This window comes from Pholis gunnellus (assembly GCF_910591455.1).
Source record: "Pholis gunnellus genome assembly, chromosome: 22".
In the NCBI taxonomy this organism is placed as follows: domain Eukaryota; kingdom Metazoa; phylum Chordata; class Actinopteri; order Perciformes; family Pholidae; genus Pholis; species Pholis gunnellus.
Window position 1 is genome coordinate 10170426 of NC_136549.1, and position 18333 is coordinate 10188758.

The window sequence follows — 18333 nt, forward strand, 5'->3', positions numbered from 1 at the left end:
TCTTTCAGACTGAAATACGGTGTTTTGGGCTTCAAATGCTCAAATGCTCTACCTACATAACGCTGCATCTTTCTGTGATGAATAACCAAGCTTTTGCTTTGCTTTTAAATCATGATCGTGACGCTATAGAAGCAGGAGCCTGTCAATAGTGGACATTAATTTTAAAGACAGGGCTTTAAATCCTGAAAGTGTCTGTCAAACGTTTTCACCACTGCCTGCAAGAAAACATCAATCCCATATGGCTTGATTGTCACAACAGCTGAACCATATGTTGGGGGGTTTAATTGCATAGTTTGGTTCTAAACTGATATGTAGGCCGACAACACTGGAGTGATCGAGTGCTATTATAATTAAAGCTGGCTCGAAGCAGAACCATATTGTGGGTTTTATCAAATTTATGGCTCATGTAAAGACATTTGCAGAGAAAATGGGTTTGCCAGAGACGGCCTAATTGAGCGTCAAAGAACAGATTAAACACTAGATGCAGCAACTGTTGTGTGCAAGTGTTGTGCACAAAAAAATAAAAAGTGTTCAGTCTGAACAAGTCCTGCATGATATCGTACACATCATATCTGCACTGAAATGTATGGTATACTGAAAAGCTGAAGGTCATCTGTGATTTTGCTTGATCAGCAGAACAGGCGGCTGTCATGATTAATGCTGTGAGACACGAGTGTGGCTGGAATTTAAATAAGGACACAGACACGCAGATACATCACACTTTAAGAAAAGACTTCTCTTCAAGTAAAACACATCTCTTAAATATAACATGCTGCTGCTCTCATAAGGCAGAATTAACACAGATGTGCATATAATGCAAATGGCCAGTCGATGATGTCACGGCTGCAATAAGAGCACGGAGAAGTGAAGCTTAGTGGATGTTGCCATGGAGCATCAGGACATGAAATATATGCCAAGAATGGGAATCATTTGACTTGAATTATAGATATTCTTTTTATAAATCTTAAGAAACTATTGAAGAACTGAAATCCTTGCAGAGCCTCCAGGGTAGAACGCTAACTTTAATATGTTTTTTGACTTTGAGACGGGAATGACGTCACTTTTGTTCTGTCTCAAAGTCAAATTTCTAAGAATAAGTTTTTATCCAAAACACTGCGTGAAAAAGATCTGTATTGAAAAGAAACCTTTTCAAAGGGGGAATTTAAAGTCCCCTGTGTTTTGCTAGTTGTTACATTGATGGATGGTTGAGCTTCACTGTGCAGAATGACGTATGTGTGCAGAGTTTGACACTAGAAGGCTGTTTTCACAAAGTTTCTCTGCGCGCACAAGAGTTCAGTTTAAGACGTGAACGTGCGAACAGGTTTTTGTGACATCACAACTAGTTTGGAGCCAATCACGGTTCAGTATGCAACTTCCACAAGTTCGGTGTGGAAACTTGCACCGAGAATAGACTTTTCAGTGATGTAGATGACATCAGTTGTCAAAGTTTGGAAACGTATATTAATACGGACGTTATTATGGATTTGTCAACAAGGGAGAAGGAGTGGAGTTGGGCTAGATGTCGTGAACAACTTTAAACTAGGTCATTTAACTTTTATTTTAACAAAACTATCAGATACATTCAATGCAGTATTTTTTCTTTACTTATATACCAACATTAATTAAAAAAAACAAAACAGAAAATAAGAAACTGCACAAATCCTAAAGAAATAAAAACAAATAAATAAACACATACCCCAATTGGATTGTGACATTAACAACCATGCAGATATAAATATGTGAACAACACTTTTTATTTATGGATACAATGTCACCCTGGAAACGCTGCTTTTCACCTGACAAATATAAACTGCCTAGAAACCGCTTCAGCTTCTATGTGACTGCCAACTGCATCAGAGCTGAGTGCATCTCGGGGTCCATTTGCGTCGCGTTGCAGCTTTAACCGGTCCATCATGCCTTGCGGTGTCCCAGTTCAGTTCCGATGCAATTTACAACGCGCCCTGTGGTCTTCCCACACTGGCGGGGCAGAGCAGCGGGCTAACAGGCACAGCGGCAGATGTTGAGAGCCCCATGTCGGATGTCCAATAACCGGCCGGACGCATGTTTACATCAGCACGGGTGATACAGGCGGGGGACGTGCGCACACCGTTAACTCTAATGCAGGCTCGGATCAGCGCGGAATAAACAGGATCTCCCGCATGTAACCCGCAGAACAAGCAGCTGAAAGTACCGGATTTTTTTTTTATCCCAGAGAGAAACACTGAGGCAACAGCACAACTGCAGAGTTTAAATGCAGTGATCCAATGCTGAATACAGGTATGTTGTTGCCGATTTACGCTGGACTGAATGCAGTCAATGTCTCCAGCTTCAATGCGTCAGTCTAGGCAACATTTAAAATCTGCTACCAATAAAACAAGGTTGTTGGCTATTAAATGACCTCAGTTATATTATTTCATAGTGAATGTCCAGTTTGTTATTTATTTGGAAGACTGGAAAAAACACAGAGCTATCACTGGTCAGCTGTAGTTGCATAACTTTATTTCGCAATTGGGTCAGATGTATTCATGTATTTCTCCTTATCCTCCCTTTTTGAAATACTAACGTGGTAGACTATTTTACAACGTTTGTACATTCACACAAGAATACATCCTTAAATGGGAGTGATTGTGGTGTTCCACATGGTGACATACCTGATGCATGAGCCAGCAGGAAATGAGTGAGTGGTCAGTGGATCTGCTGAGCCCTGCAATGATGAATCTCTTAATAGAGTTGGGCAATAAGCGCTCACTCAGCAGTGGCTTTAATCAGAGTTCCTTCATCTGAGTAGTAAGAGAGTAGGAAGTCCTTGAAGCGCACCTGTGATATGGAAGCAAGGGCAAAAGTCACTGACATTGTGTTTGTGGCAGGAATACAATGAAAGAACAGTTTATTCACGTGTGTGCAGGACAATATAACATATAAAGTATTATTGCACGAGAGAATTTGGCTTCTGCAAAAAAACACTTTTGTAGTTGAGAGATATCTTGCCCAATAGTCCATGTCTCCTGTTTGGATTGTGTCTAATAGATGTTTAAAGACCATTTCTTGTCAAATAAAATGCTAACTAATAGCAACTAGAGCAACTACTATTTTCTCGATGTATCTTTTGGTCTATAAAATGTCAAAGAATACAAACAAATACCTGTCACAATTTCTTAAAGCCCAAGGTGCCGTCGTGAAATTGCCTGTTTTACCCTACTAACAATTTCTGAACTTGTATTCAGCAGCAAATCCTAACAAATTAATTAAATAATTAATTGATAGTCAAAAAATTGCTTGTTAATTTTCTGTTATTTGCTAATTAATGAATTGCTTTAGGTCTGTATGAGATAGCATTTAAAAAACTAGAATAAACAATATAGTATTTGTATCACCTTTTTAAAATAGAAAGCTGGACATCAAATCTCTTCATCAAAATGATTGATCTCACAATGCCTGGCTATCTAAACTAGTAAACATGTCCAACATGCGCTCCCAAAGCACAACACTGTAATTTAACAGACTTTGCAGTGTAAATCCAGTCCAGACTCCCCCTCCCACCACCTCCATGTCAGCTAAGCTCTGAGTCTTACAGGGTTAAAGGCTTATTGTCTCCACCAAGCTGATTAGTTTTAACTTTTTAGACTGCAAGATGGAAATTTGGTCACCCAACTTCAATATGGTGATTGATCCCAGCACTTGTGGAAATTCAATAAATATAACGCTGAGTTATATTTTGAATTTATTCCCATATGTCTTCAGCAGTTTAACAACTTATTTATACACATGAAAGTGTGATAAACACATGTCCACTGCCATATAAGATGTTTGCAGATTAAGATGTCCACCAAATAGCAGGTGTTGCATCCACGTAAAACTCCACTGCCTGTTTGTTCACAGGAAAATCTTCCGTGGTATCCTGAATTGAAAGTTGTTCTGTCCGATTACTCCCTGAATCTTTTCCCTCAGCTTATTCCAGCTTTGTCTTTAACCTGCAGCCACCTCACTCTCCTCAGCTGACAAAGTTGATGTGGAAGTAGCACACAGCTGCAGCTAGCAGAGCACTCACGGAGAGATTGAAGCAGAGGTCGTAAATTGAAGAGAAAATGGGAGGTTTCAAGGTGTCTGTTTTGATCCAATTTCACGTTTGAATCATTTTAATATCTTTGTCAGATTTCAGGGTGGACTAACAGTGTATGTAGTGGGAACAGAGAGGAGAAACAGGAAATATGAGATAGTGTTGTATGATATGAGGCTGTGTGCCAACTCCAAATCACAAAGTCATGAGCATATTACTGCGAGGGCCACTGAGCAATCAAGAAAAGTGACATTTTGTCCGAGGACACTGGTCAAATCCTAATTTAATTAGCTTTTTATGTCTGAAAAAGCTGCTAACATAAGCATATCTTGTGGCGTGGCTCTATGGATGGCAATGTGGCTCGTCCACTTTGTTACAGACTGAAATATTTGAACTAGTTTAAAGTTTACTTTGTGTTAAGTTCTTTTTAGCAAATGTTAGCATACCAACATGCTTACTACAAAAGTGAACATGGTAAACATTGGGCCTGACGTCAGCAGATTTAGCGTGCTGCTGTTAGCATTTAGCTCAAAGCAACGCTGGGCCTAAATAATGTCTCACAGAGCTGCTAGCATGTTTGCCGACTCGTGTTCACATATTTGCTTTGGCTAAAGCACCCAAGGCTTTATATTTACAGCACTGAACATACTTGCTGTGTATGTTTTACCTTTTTTATAGTGTGTTTATTCACTTAAATTGCTTGTACAGCCAGAGATGAATTTCCCCTTTTGGAGGTCAACTAAACTGCACGACGGCTCCAGTTGAAACTCACTTAATTTCCACCAACAGACAAACTCCTGAGCTTGAGAAACCCCGCTGCTGCAGTAGTAGTATACACCTCGACGTTTTCTTGCAGCCCACATTCAGAGGAAACAAAGAGGAAGTGACAGGAAAGTAGGGGTTGCTTCTTAATTGTTAGTGATTGTGTGGTCTACTTTCCCAGACCGTGCTCTCCAATCAATCCAGTCATCTGTGTAAGGCCTCGGACAAAGCCAGAGCCGTGTCGCCATGGTGAGGGATTGTTTGCATCCAGTCATGCCGCTAGCCATGTGGGCGCACACACACACGCACACACACGCACACACACGCACACACACGCACACACTGTAGCATGCTCTTTTGTCTGTGCACCACTTGTTTTCGTGGACCCCCTCCTGCTGCCTCAGCCTCCTTGTTGCTTTAAAAATTGTCCCCTGATTGCATCATCGTTGTTGTTGAACTGCTCCGTGCTGCTGCTGATTTAAAACGCCACGTCGTCTTGATACAAATGTCACTAAAGTCACATTTTCAGGTCTGTTAGTAAAATATAATTTAACCCCGAAGTGTGCTATGATTTCTGCACTATAGAAATGGTGGTATTTTCAATATACTATTAGCAGTTCTTTAAAAAAATACAGCATATTTCAGTAATTATACATCATTAATACATTAAGTATATTTGTTAGTATGTCAAAAATTGTTGCACACTTCTAGTACATTGTTCATACAGGAGTTCACATGGCAGTACAGTTACATTAACCACAATGTATTTATTTCCATGAAGCTCTACCCTTAATAATAATTAGATTGTACAGTGACACTCCATAATCATCATTTTGTTGTGTCCTGTTTGTTGTTGGCAGACTGCTGGTGAGATGAGCCAGGGTTGAAACTCAATCAATGAGTTTGTTAAAGTGTAATTAAGTAATGGAGTGAGAGAGCACTGGGCTGAAGCAAGGCTGGAAATGAACTCTTTGGTTGGTGTTTTGAATTTAAACCCCTACTTGTAGTTGGTGTGACATTAAAAGCTTTTCTTTTACATCTTTCAATCGTAACATCGTTGAACCTTTTCAATGCTCGTCTCAGATATTAAATGGGCTTTAAATGGTATTTTTGTGCTGATCCGTTTAATAAATATCCCTCCATGTTTGAGGAATGACGTATCAGAAGCACTTGACTTGCCAAGACTGTCCCCTCCCAAGATCTGCCTTCCTGTGGCATCCTGAGAATGAAACTTTAGGGGAGGCTGACTGAAGTCACCACTAAGTTTAGCTCAACGGTGAAGCAGAGAAGAGACCGTCTTCCTCATGTGTGTGAAACCACATGGCAACAGCCAAAGTTGTGCCAAACCACAAATGTCAACCCCCAAAAATATACACACAGCCTCACACTGATTACAAATTAAGGCTAAATAAAGATAATTCCACCTGAATCTACCTGTGGTAACTATGTCTGTTAGAATTTACTGTCCTGGATTCTCTATAAATGGATGACTATGTGAAGGATTCAGTGTGCAGTTGGAATGTGAAGCACTGTCTTTGTGTTTATTAAACTGCGACTAATGGCTAATAAATTTCCAAACGGCACCTTCCCCACAGGTTCAGAGGTTCCTCACTCTGGAGATGTCTCAGGCTGACACTAAATATGGAACGTATACATTTACAAGGAACCCGACACTGAAATAGAACCGCACGTGTTGCGGCATACTAATTTGTGTACACTCGCCATCTAGCATGCATGATTTATTTATTCACACTCTGGCAGCGGGGGGGGCTTCAAAGTGACTGTAATTTAAATCAAAAGACGTAACCAGCGAAAAAAGTATGGAAATAGCATGATGAAAATTCTGAACAATATCGCAGCAACGGCTGTCGTGAAAGAGGCGGAAGTTATTAGCGGGGTAAAGACAATCGAAGCTCAGACTGCAGGGTTCATGCTGCTGTGCAGAGAATTCGATTAGTCTGACATTGACGTACCCCGTCAGGTCACAGCTTCTATATCCTGTTCTGCTCTTAGGTACAACATTTACTGTAGATCCCTGTGAAGTCAGCTATTGAGTGGTTATGAAAATGCTGTTTCATCATCAAAGATCAAAGTCATAAAAACCTATAAGAACATCTGCTTCTGCACAGCTGCCTGCTCCTATAGGCGCTGTGCGCTGTTTCTCACGCCTACTAGCACATGTTGTGGTATTTGTGTCAGAGGGCCAGTGGGAGTATGTGAGTCAAGGAATTCAGGAAATTGTACAAAATAACAACACAGAAAGGCGTGTTAGTGTAATCAGTTTTTTATGTTTTTTATAATAAAAATATAATAATGTCTAAATCTTCCACCTTTCATTTATGAACATTTGCATATTAAAGTCTCTCATAGTTGACTCAATTGGACTTAAATGATGTGAAATTTGACTTTGCTGCAGCTTCAGTTGCAGTTCTTTCTGTTTTGATAATAGGTTTATGATGATTGTATCACTGAGGAGTGAATGACTTCAGTACGACTTCGCACACAGATGTGCGCATACCAAGTGTGTGTGTGTGTGTGTGTGTGTGTGTGTGTGAGAAAGAGAGAGGGAGGGAGCAGATTTACAAGCTTGTGTGAACACTGGCTCTTCTTCCTGGTGAGAATTCAATATCAACCGTCATTGAATCAAAACATTTCAGCTGCAGCTGTGACAGTTTAAAGTTTCACATCATCTGTTCGGATATTTGTGTGTTATGAAACCATGTCATGGAGCTTTTGTTATTGCAACAAGTTTGTTTTGAAATAATCCTCAAGTCCAACTTTTCCAATGAACAGTGCGTTCAGAATAGAAATGGTTTCACTTGATGGAACTCATGCTGAGTAGATGATCTTTCAATAAACGTGATGTGTTTCCTGCCCTGACTTTCTGCCCGAACCACCACCAAAATGAATATTGTTTCATATCTTTTTCATCCCAAAGGTTTCTTGTAGCTACCCTTAAGCCTTCTTCTTTGCATTGTTGATCCATCTGTCCCCTTACTGTTTCACCTTCATTCCCCCTTAATTCTTTAATTTCCCCCATTCGCCTGAGCCCTATTCACGGATATAGTCTCATTCACCGGCATCTGGGTTCAGATGCATCTTGCAGTAGCTGTCTGCAGTTACAAATCATCCCGTTCCCCACCAGAGGCGGGCTTTGCCCTTACCAGATGCCTCCGGTGCAGAGGAGTGAGCAACATTATGCAGTCTCAGTAGGAAAAGGCCTCGAGGGGGGACCGGTGGTTAAATTGCAGGAGGGATTGGGGTCCCATTCCAGCTGTGATGAAGATGGAAGGCGCCTAACTTGTTAAGGGAGGCCTCAAGCGATATGAAAGTCAAGGATCAGAGCTGAACTGATGGCCCATTCAGGAAAAAGGAGGGCTGCTGCCCAGTAGGGTTGCAATAGTTTGAGCATTAGGCACCAGCTCCTTCACTGCTCTGTTGCACAGGCTCCGTCGTCGTGGCCTTGCCAGGTTCGTAATGACTGCCTCGCTGCTGAGGTGCTTGTGTCAGCGGTTTGAAATGGCTCTCAATTCTGCGTGCATGCAACTGCTGTGAGCTTTCCTGCACCGCCACCAGCAAATGAAAAATGTATTGGATGTAGACGGTCACAATCGCTGCACCACAAGTGTGTTCTTGCAGCAATTCATCAGCAGCGTTACAGGAAACTACTTCAGAAGAACGTGTGTTGTATGTTGTTCGTTTACAGGAGGCTGGTGTCACTCCACCATGTGCTGCTTGGTTGATATTTTTATAAAGATTTGAGCTCTTTCCATCTGTGTTGTAGTCAGTGGGTTGTCTAGTGGTTGTAAAGTCATTCTGGGAAGTGTAGGAAATGATAAAGGTTGGCTAGGGATATTGTGTTTAAGCGGAATGATGTTGATGTTGTTGTCATTATTTTTGCAATGTTAAATTCTCCATTCTGTTCAACAGCTTGTTGCAGGTAACGTAGTGTGGGTTTAGAGCATTGTAACTGAAAGCAGCTGCTGCTGCTGCAATGCTGATGAGAGCCATGAGAGTGAACCCAAACAGTACAGCAGCGGGCCGTAAAAAACAAAACAAGCTGATGTTAATTCATTGTTAACATAAAAGTATTGAGTGCAGCTTTTACAAATGTTTACAAGAACAACAAAGTTCATTGCACTCAATAATGTTTATTTTTTTCCTTTTTAGGGATGGACAGTTAAACATTGTTAGCACCCCCTTGTGGTGTGGAGGAATGAGGGCCTCTGGATGAAGGCCATGGAGCTGAAAGTTTGGGTGGACGGAGTGCAGCGCATCGTGTGCGGCGTCACAGAGTTCACCACATGCCAGGAAGTGGTCATTGCTTTGGCACAAGCCATTGGTAAGCTCAAACAGACGTCACCGAGTGATCGATGCTCGAAGAAGATCTAATAGCACAAGAATATGAGCTGTAGATGTCAATTACTATTGACTATATATATATAAATACACAAAAAAAACAACTCATAACATGACAAAGACCCCCAACAAGAAGAGTGGATTTTACCCTGTGAGATGAAATCTTCTCTATCTGCCTCCTTAAACTACGGTGGTGTGAATAATATTTAGTCCCACATAAATCCTAATGGGGATTTGCTCTGTGGGTTGTGTCCGATATTGGCCGGGCAGTTTGTCAGAAATACTGGAGATGATAAATTGCAGTAAAATGAAAAGTGACTCGAGGGCACAAAGAGATTTTCACCATAAATGGGCTGCTCAAAACGAGATGAGTCATGCTGCAGACTTTGGTCTATTTACGTGCTGTACAATTGCAGAGAATTAAGTTGACACTCTGTCTCAATGTTACTTATTGCATGGATTGTACCGTGCTTATATAGCTGTGAAGTCAAGACCATAATAATATGATTTCATCAAATTGAAGGATGTGTACCGTTTTTAAAATGGACAGATTTGAAGGTATTTCTCACTAATCCCCAAACATAGATTTTTCTCAGAGCTAAAACCCGTCTTTCATGGTGCCAATGTAGCAGAAGTTATGGCGTTCACTGTCCTTTGTGCTCGCTGTGCCCTTTGTCCAGGCCAGGGCACTTTGATGTGAATGGCTGTAGTGATGAATGCGCCTCTTTTACAAGGACCCTTACTGTGTGAGACGAGGGTGAGGGTACGATGGGCAGTGTTTTGCTCTTATCTATATTTGCACAGGAAAGAATGCAGGCGTACACACACATAGAGCTGTGAACCATTGAACACAGCCCTTTTCCCAACACAATCACTGTTTGTTGAGTTGAATGTTCCCACTGTTAAGTTGTTTTACTAAACATGATTGTCAAGTTCTTTGAAATTACCAATGCTGCACACGGGTGGGAGAGGTATGAAAGAGTTGAATCTGTTCTTTCTTTCCTCTTTCTTGCGATGCACTTTGAAGTTCATTTTTAAAGCGTGCTTACGGTAACAGTAAGTTTGAACCATGACAACATACACAAAGAAGTACCGAGCCATTAAATGATGCAAGTTACTTTACAGGCCGGAAATCTGGGTGTCGTCAGCAGAATAACAATTCAAGTGAATGAATGAGTCCAAGGGGGCCAAGAATAGGTCTTTGGGGTACGCCGCAGATTAAAGGGAGGAGAAAGCAATACCAACTATACAAAGAGAGTTTCATTGAACAGGTTTGAGCTGAATCAGCAGAAGGCATCATCTCTGCAAAAATAATAAAACAACCCCACAGCCGTCATCTAGTTTTGATTATAAATGTTGCTAACTGGTGATAGGTGGATGGAAGTCTATGACGTCACCTGTAAGCTGCGACTGAGTCCCGCCCACGTAAAAACAGGGAGAAGAGGACGAGAAAAAAGTTAAATACAAACAATCTCTAATGAACTAATCAAACCTGTTTGGAAAATTACTGTATTCTGTGGTCTTGTAGAACCCCATCGCTCATAGTAAGAAGCTGATTGAAAATATATGTTATCATGGCCTTTTAAGTTGTCATACATTTTCTTGTTTTGTCCCAGGACGCACTGGCAGGTACACCCTGATCGAGAAGTGGCGTGAGACAGAACGTCACCTGGCACCGCACGAGAACCCTGTGGTGTCTCTCAACAAGTGGGGTCAGTATGCCAGCGACGTCCAGCTCATCCTCCAGCGAACCGGCCCGTCTGTTAGCGAGCGCCCCACCTCTGACGGGCAGGCTCGCGTCCCAGAGCGAGGCTTCTACCGGCAGAGCCTGCCACCTCTGGCCAAGTTCCGCCAGTCGGGGACTGACCGCTCGCTCAAACGAAGGGAACCCAAACGCAAGTCTCTGACCTTCACTGGGGGGGCCAGGGGTCTGCGGGACATATTTGGGAAAAGCAGAGATGCTGAAGGTAGTGTGTTTTAGTTTGTTCAATATATTCAAGCTTACTGTTGTCAGTAATAGTTGTTCCTAGTTGTGCAGATACTGTCAAAAGTCCTGGTTCTACTGTCCCCCTTCTGTTTCATTCCCTCCCTTCCACGATCGAATAACCATCCTTTCATCCATCCACTCAGCCAAACAGCCCCAGCAGAGGGGGGTGAGTCTGAACCTGAGCAGGGTTGGAGGTGTTGGAGTAGCATCTGTACCTGGGAGTCCAGCCAGAGAGCTGAGCCGGTTGGTGCAGCTGCAGAGAGACAAACTCCAGGCCCTGGAGAGCCGTCTGCTGGGCTGCGAGGCCGAGCTGCAAGACTGGGAGGAGGCCGCCGGCGAGGCCGATGAAGTGAGTAAAACCACAGCTGCTCGTGCTGTTACTTACAGGAAAAGATGATGTGTGCAGAGCCATAACACCTGCACTCTAGAACCTCACAAGTGCATTAAGTTATATTGCATTCACACAAAGTAGTAGACAGTCACTGGCCTCTCGTACTCTGCTCCGGCTGTTTTCTGGCGTAGCCTCCGTACTACGCACAACGTAGATCATTTGAAATGTTAATAGCTCAGCGGGCGCAGATGGGCTGCAACTCCAGGTTCCATTCACAATTTATATCACTGTCCCAGCTTTTGAGTCCGTATGTGCCTGCATCATCATTTTATCCCTTTACCATGTTTTTTTAAAAATATGTTTTTTGGGGCTCCAGAGTTTTCACATGGAGCTAATTTTCTCATACCAGGGAGGAAACCTGGAGGAGGAGCTGCTGCTTTTACAGCAGCAGGTGAGGAGGAACGATGCAGAGATGGAGGAGGAGGAATTCTGGCTGAACGAGCTGCAGATTGAGCGCGAGAGCGAGCGGCAACTCCGGCAACAGCTAGTCGAGCTGCAGGGCCGCGTGCGCGATTGCGAGGCCAAGCTCTCGGAGTACTTGGCACACATACAGGTGAGCTAGCTGGGTTCATAAACGGCATGAAAAGTGGAATTACTTTTTCTGCGAAGACTATCTTCATGCCAGTTATTCCTTTTGATTAATTATATGCCATGTTCTGTAGAGCATGGAGGGTGGCCTGGAGCAGGAGCAGCTGCAGCAGGAGGCTGAGCTCAACCAGAGGGTCAATGAGGAGGAGGTACGATCTAGTCTATTTTGGTCTCCAAATAAACAAAAATCAGACAGCGGTTTGGTGAACTGCTGAGATCTCATTCAGGTCTCTACAGCTGAGGACCCTCTCAGGTGTCTGTCGCACAAAAATGCAACTTCACATCGATTTTTCACTGCAAACATTTTGAAGTTTTAACCACATTAAAGCATGAAAGAGCCCTCCTACATCTCCACTGTGAGGACCGGTTACGTTTGCCCGTTACTCCTTAAAAAAGTTTTTATGAGCTTTGGCTTTCTCTCCTCACTTGCCACTCTGGATTACAGGTGCAATCCCAGCTGGAGAAGGTGAGGGCAGAGCTTGAAACGCAGAGCCAACACACAGCTCGGCTGGAGAGCAGCTGCAGGGCGTTGGAACGCTCACTTGGCCAGTCCAGCAAGAGATTACAGGTCAGCGCAGATTCTGCTTATTATTTGAATTTTAGTTTTTTGACACCAAAGCCTGAAAATTGAATTTTAAAGCACACGTGGCAGCTCAGAATACGTGGGGAGTGATGTCGAAGTTTTGAAAACGGCTTTAAAATGCTTTCAGTGCAGGGAAATTCAGTCCTCTGCTCACAGGTGGAACCATAGAAATCTAAGCTCATTTAAGTTGTGGGCAGTGAAGCGAAGTTTAATCTCTGGCTTGCGGGGATGTGCATTGGATCCTTTGGCTGCGTGCGTCCTTGTATGAAGTGATGTGCTCTATGTACAGGCGAGGTCCAGTAGGGTGTGGGAAGCATGAGGTAATGAGAAGGGGAAGGGAGAGAGGAGGGTATTACGGCATTCTTCGTCTGATTAGAGAGGGGCCTGAATAAGTGCACAATCCCTCGCTTGCAGTTACGTAACCATCTGGGAGCTAAATCCTCTCTTTAACTGCCTCAACTGGGTTATGAATTCTGGAGAGATCCTGAGCACAGTTAAAAAGCAAATGTATAAATGTAGTTTAGCGAATGCAGAAAAAACATTTCCAAATTAGGTACAGGGGCTGAACTCATGTTTTAAAAGAAGTACTCATTTGAATGCACCTTGAGCGTATGATTTATTAGCCTTGGCATAGACTTCATTTAGTTGTCATGGTGGGTTTTTTTCCAACACAGGAGAAGGAGCAGGAGCTGGAGCAGCTGACTAAAGAGCTACGACAGGTCAACCTGCAGCAGTTCATTCAGCAGACTGGTACCAAGGTCACCGTGCTGCCTGCTCAACCTACAGGAGAAAACAACAATGGCACGTACACACACACACACACACACACACTCTCACACACACGTACATAGACATGCATGTACACACCAACAGAGACTCAACCCCTTGCCATATTACTATAACCTTGTTCATAAAGCTCAATTTCATAGCTAACCACATTTTGACTGAAATGCTTTGCATACATTGTGGTCACATGTGTATGCACACAGTGTCACCTTGTGGTCATCCTGAGAAGGACACGTTGGACTGTAGACTTGAGCTGCTGAGGCAAGACTGTGGTGAAATAACAGCTTTAAGTCTGTAACCCCATTACATGGACCAAATCACTGGCAGCCCTAAATGCTGAAGACTTTCACGGTTCGTCAAAAAGGAAAATCCCCATTTTCCTTCTCAAAAAGAAGAATCCCCCGGCAAACGTTTTGTTTTTATCAGGAGGTGGTAGAGCGTCACGGTCCAAGATTACAAGAGTGTCATGTCAGATTGTTAAATCAAGTTGTTTTGTTTTGTTGCTTCCTACAGAAGTGGACTCTGGTTCTCTGAAACGACTTGGCTCGTCTCGGCTTTTACCCAGCGACCTCCGCACCCTTCAAAGCGCCGTGACCTCCAGCCTCAACCCTGAAGGCATCTACGTTTGACCCCAAACTGTGTGGGAGACACTATTTGAGCAGCAGGGTCGGCCTGATGTTGTCAAGGCAATTCGTCTGACTGGAAGACTCCCCAAACTGTTGAAATGCTCTTGAGCAAGGCACTGAAACAATGTATGGAGGATGAGTGGGGTATCACAAAAAAAAGAAGAAAAGAAAAACAGTTCTCACATCTGTTTTGCATCTTTCTTGCTCTGCCTCCTCTTCCGTCTTACTAGGACTGAGAATCAAACTGATGTCAAAAATCCATTTGCAAACTAACATTTAAACCGTCTGTACTCCAGTAGGTGAGGGAAGATTCCTCTTACAACTCTAAACTTCCATTTTCTCAGTAATAAAAAAAAAAAAAACTACAAGCCAGCAAATGTATTTTTGTTGCCCGATGAGGCTTCAGCCAAACAGATAAACTTTATTTTTTATGTCGTAAATCATAAAGTTTGGACATGTATAAACATAATCCATGCACGAGCATGCACAAACACCACACCTGTGCTATAACCATAGCCATATCTGATTGCCTTACTCTGGTGTTTGAAAACCAGATGTCTAGAATGTTAAAAGAGAACTCAAAGTAGCTACTAAACTATGCGCCATCGAAATTTGATAAAATACTCCAATTCAGGTGATACCTAGTCATGGTAACTGATGTCAGTGTAACTCAACAGTGTCTCAATCTTTTTTTTTTTTTAAACAGGAATGCATTTGCTTTATATTTCCCGTGTTTGACAAAAATGGAAAAATGTTTGCCCATCGTATAAAACAAATGACAGAGGAGGAAATAATGGAGGAACATCTTCAACTATTGGACATTCTTTGGTGAAATTGTTTGGCTCCAGGTTCAGTTTTGTGTCATATTTGGTGCAGAGCCATTAATCTCCTCTTTGTTTCACTTGAGCACTTTCTCCAAAAGCTCTGAAACATGAAAGAAGCGATGAGGATGAGTGATGACAGAGGCCTTTGTGCCTGCAGTGTAAATCCAGCTTGGAAAGTTTTTTTTTTAAAACAATGACTTCATTCCCAGTTTGACCACCAGGTGGCAACAGAACATATATTATTCAGACGCGTGAAAGTTAACTGTGTGAAAGTTGCCTGAGGTCTGATGTTATCTGTCTCTGTTCATTGTCATGGGTCAAACATGACTGGCTATTGTTTTTGTTTCAAAGCTTCAGCACTTTAGCCTAATAGTTTATAATCTGAAGTGCCACTTGGATTGTTTGACATATTTCACTGTGTTCATCATGCATGTACACACACACACACACATAAAGAAAACACACACTTCTTAAAGCAGTATTACACCCACATACTGCAATCTTTTGTTCCATCTGATTTTTATAATGAACTAAAGATGTCTCTTATGAACCAAAGCCAGTGTGAAAATCTATAATAGTTAGGTGAATGTACTTTTTTATGTGAATGCAACTTATACCCGTGAAATATACCAACTTGAGTCAAATAGTAGTCTGTTTCTGTCAGACTGTCGGGTTTCGTGGTTTGCTGTGCCAGATGGTTGAGCTCTGTCTTGTTGCAACTTGACACAGAGGAAATTGTCAGGAAAGTGTTTGTTTTTTCTCTTCATCAGGCTAAAACAAAAAATACACGAAAGTCTGGTTGTTACCGCTGTTGCCCATTTCTCATTTGATGATTTGTCAACACGGAATAAAAGGATATTTCTCAGAGGATTTCTACGATGAAACTGACACAGACTGTGTGGGAATGTATGTTCTAATAAGGGTCCATAAGCTTTTGAACTTGAAACAATTTCAATGTCTGTGGATGTGAAACCTGTGGGAAAAAAAAAAGTCTCAAAATGATGACTCTGTAGACAAGATTTGCAGATGTGAGAATGTCTAAATATCTTTTTGACAAGTTTTAGCAATAGCAAATGCACACAAATGCCTTTTGGACCTACTTTGGGCTGTAAGAACGCCACTAAAATTCATACTTGTAACTTAGATCTGGGTGTGCATGTGTAACTTTAGTGTCGAAAACAGTGTGGGAATTTAGAGTACTGAGTTTCACACGCAGCTTTCTGATTTGCATCTGTGCTCAAATATTCACAAGCAGTTCTCTTGTTTCAGAGTTTGTGCAGCCTCATCTTTTCTCTGGTGTAAAGTAACTCAGTACATTCTGATGCTAATACCTTACCACTTCTGCAATTACTTCCTCAACCACTGACAGATTTTTTTTGCACACATTGGCGTCTTCTTCAAAATCTACAATAATTTTTACCAACTTCTATTTCTCCCAGGTTTACAGAGCGTGATACACAACCACCAGCTTTGAAATCATTTCACCAGCTCGATATCTTATTGACCCTCACTTGAGCCCACAGGAAGAGACTTGTGTTTGGTGCTGTGAGCGATAACAAAGTGAATTCCTCCCTCCGGTGAGATGGATCTTTGTTGTTTGCTCTGCGGTACAAAGGTAACCGGAGGAATTCACGTCACAACTTTTGCAAACTATTCCCAGAAATGAACGAAAGTTTTCTTTTCTCGCCTCCGCCTCCCTTAGTATGCAGCATTATTGTCAGCTGTGATACGGAGACTGTAACCCGCTAATAAAGGAATCGCAGTTGACTGAAAGTTTTTGAATGATAGCATGCCTTACCAGAAAAAAAAAACAATTGTAAATAATGTCTACAGATCACAGCAGTCTATGGACTTTTTTTAAAAAGCAGATTGAAGTCTGAAATATGCAGAATGCTACAGAGGTTAGGTTTTAATGCTCTCGTTCAATAGGCAGCTGTGCGTGCATGCAATAATGTGTGATTGGTTTATTTGGACTCCCAATTACTGGCTGTCAAGGATGCAACAATTCATCTCAGAATGATTTCATTTTGGGTTTGTTGTGTCCCTTTTTTGCCTTGCTGACATTTACACTGGTGGAGAGTTGAGCTTTGGTAAAGAGCAGACGGCTCAGTGTACCACGAGCAGAACAATGGCAAAACCTGCACATTACCGTCATTCCTGTTGATTAAATTCGGGCAAAGACAACATCTATGGATGTAAAAGAGATCGGTGTCGCATTGAAACATGACAGTAAGTTTACAGATATTGCTCACGATTGCTTTTTGTTGTGCCATCAATGGTGCTTTTCAATAATGGAGCATGAACAAATAATGTGATGGAGCCATTATGAAAACAGCCATCCAGTGGTTTTGAAAGCTAAAGTAGAAATGCTGCGGCTCAGGGATAGCTCAAGACACAGAATTACCCAGACAAGAATGGGCAGAAAGTAATTATGGATGAATGCTGTTTACGTCTCGAGCATTTTGACGAGTTCAATTGTGTATTTGCTCTCACGGGGACTTGAGCATCTGTTTGACAAATTCGCCATGTAGCTCTGGCTCCTAGATACAACATGTCAAATGCAAAAGAGGTAATGAGTTGGTTCTGAGAGAGGTGTAGCATTATTTGCAACACAGTCTATGATTTGCAAAGTCAAAGTGTATCGGCTGGCTCATGATTCATGACATTTTGGAGACAAACTGGGGTTAGAATCATTTAGATGAACTGTGGCTAATTTCACTGAATAGCATTAACTCATTGTGGAGACAAATTATTGTACAGTAAACATGTTTTTATTTTGTATTGTTTACACACAAATTCACCAACTAGATATTTTTCAGAATTGAACACGTTTTCTTCTTTGGGTCATCTTTCAATCGCACATTTAAGAAATGAAAATCAAATTCAAGAGAAATGTAAAATGTACAAATAAATGAATGAAATATATTTAAAAACATGCCAGAAATGAATAAACTGATATACAGTGGTGAATATTTGTTTTTCATATTTTTCATATAGGAAATCCACAGGATTTGCATAGTCACCTATCAGGGAGCCCCACTGCTGTTGCTGTGGGGCAACAAATTAGGTAGTTTACAACTGTAATGGTGATAGTTTTACCACTACAAAATGTTTAGTAATTTTAGAAAACAGTGGGTCCTCGATTTCACAAAGAAGTTGACTGAAGCTAGCTAACGTTGGCTCCATGACTTCAAAACACTGTCTTTTAGTGTTTCCACGTCAAATTGTTTTAAAAACGAGATCCATGTAAAGGGGTCCTACACATGAATCTGATGGCAGGATGTTGTGCTAAAGGACTTGAGCTCTCAAGCAAAGGATCTGCTTCCTCACCAGATAATAATTTGCATTGAAAACATGGAGAAAAAAAAGA

General features: G+C 41.8%; 1 protein-coding gene across 2 annotated transcripts; it reads left to right on the plus strand.

Moving 5' to 3' along the window:
• Positions 1-2026: 2026 nt before the first annotated feature.
• On the plus strand, positions 2027-17862 carry rassf8b (Ras association domain family member 8b). 2 transcript variants are annotated; one of them, XM_079184103.1, is made up of 10 exons: positions 2027-2277; positions 5001-5068; positions 8990-9161; positions 10795-11145; positions 11309-11514; positions 11906-12109; positions 12219-12293; positions 12590-12712; positions 13402-13528; positions 14027-17862. In XM_079184103.1, exons 3-10 carry the CDS (start codon positions 9050-9052, stop codon positions 14140-14142), a joined length of 1314 nt encoding a protein of 437 aa, XP_079040229.1. In that variant the 5' UTR covers positions 2027-2277; positions 5001-5068; positions 8990-9049; the 3' UTR covers positions 14143-17862. The 2 variants fall into 2 exon arrangements, with proteins under 2 accessions (XP_079040229.1, XP_079040230.1); XM_079184104.1 differs by lacking the exon at positions 5001-5068.
• The last annotated feature ends 471 nt before the right edge of the window (positions 17863-18333 follow it).

Bases quoted from the DNA above. Each gene is read 5' to 3' on its own strand.
- rassf8b (XM_079184103.1), top strand. From the start codon at position 9,050: ATGAAGGCCATGGAGCTGAAAGTTTGGGTGGACGGAGTGCAGCGCATC. The intron at 12,110-12,218 runs GTGAGCTAGCTG...CATGTTCTGTAG, and splicing joins AGTACTTGGCACACATACAG to AGCATGGAGGGTGGCCTGGA. The intron at 13,529-14,026 runs GCACGTACACAC...TGCTTCCTACAG, and splicing joins TACAGGAGAAAACAACAATG to AAGTGGACTCTGGTTCTCTG.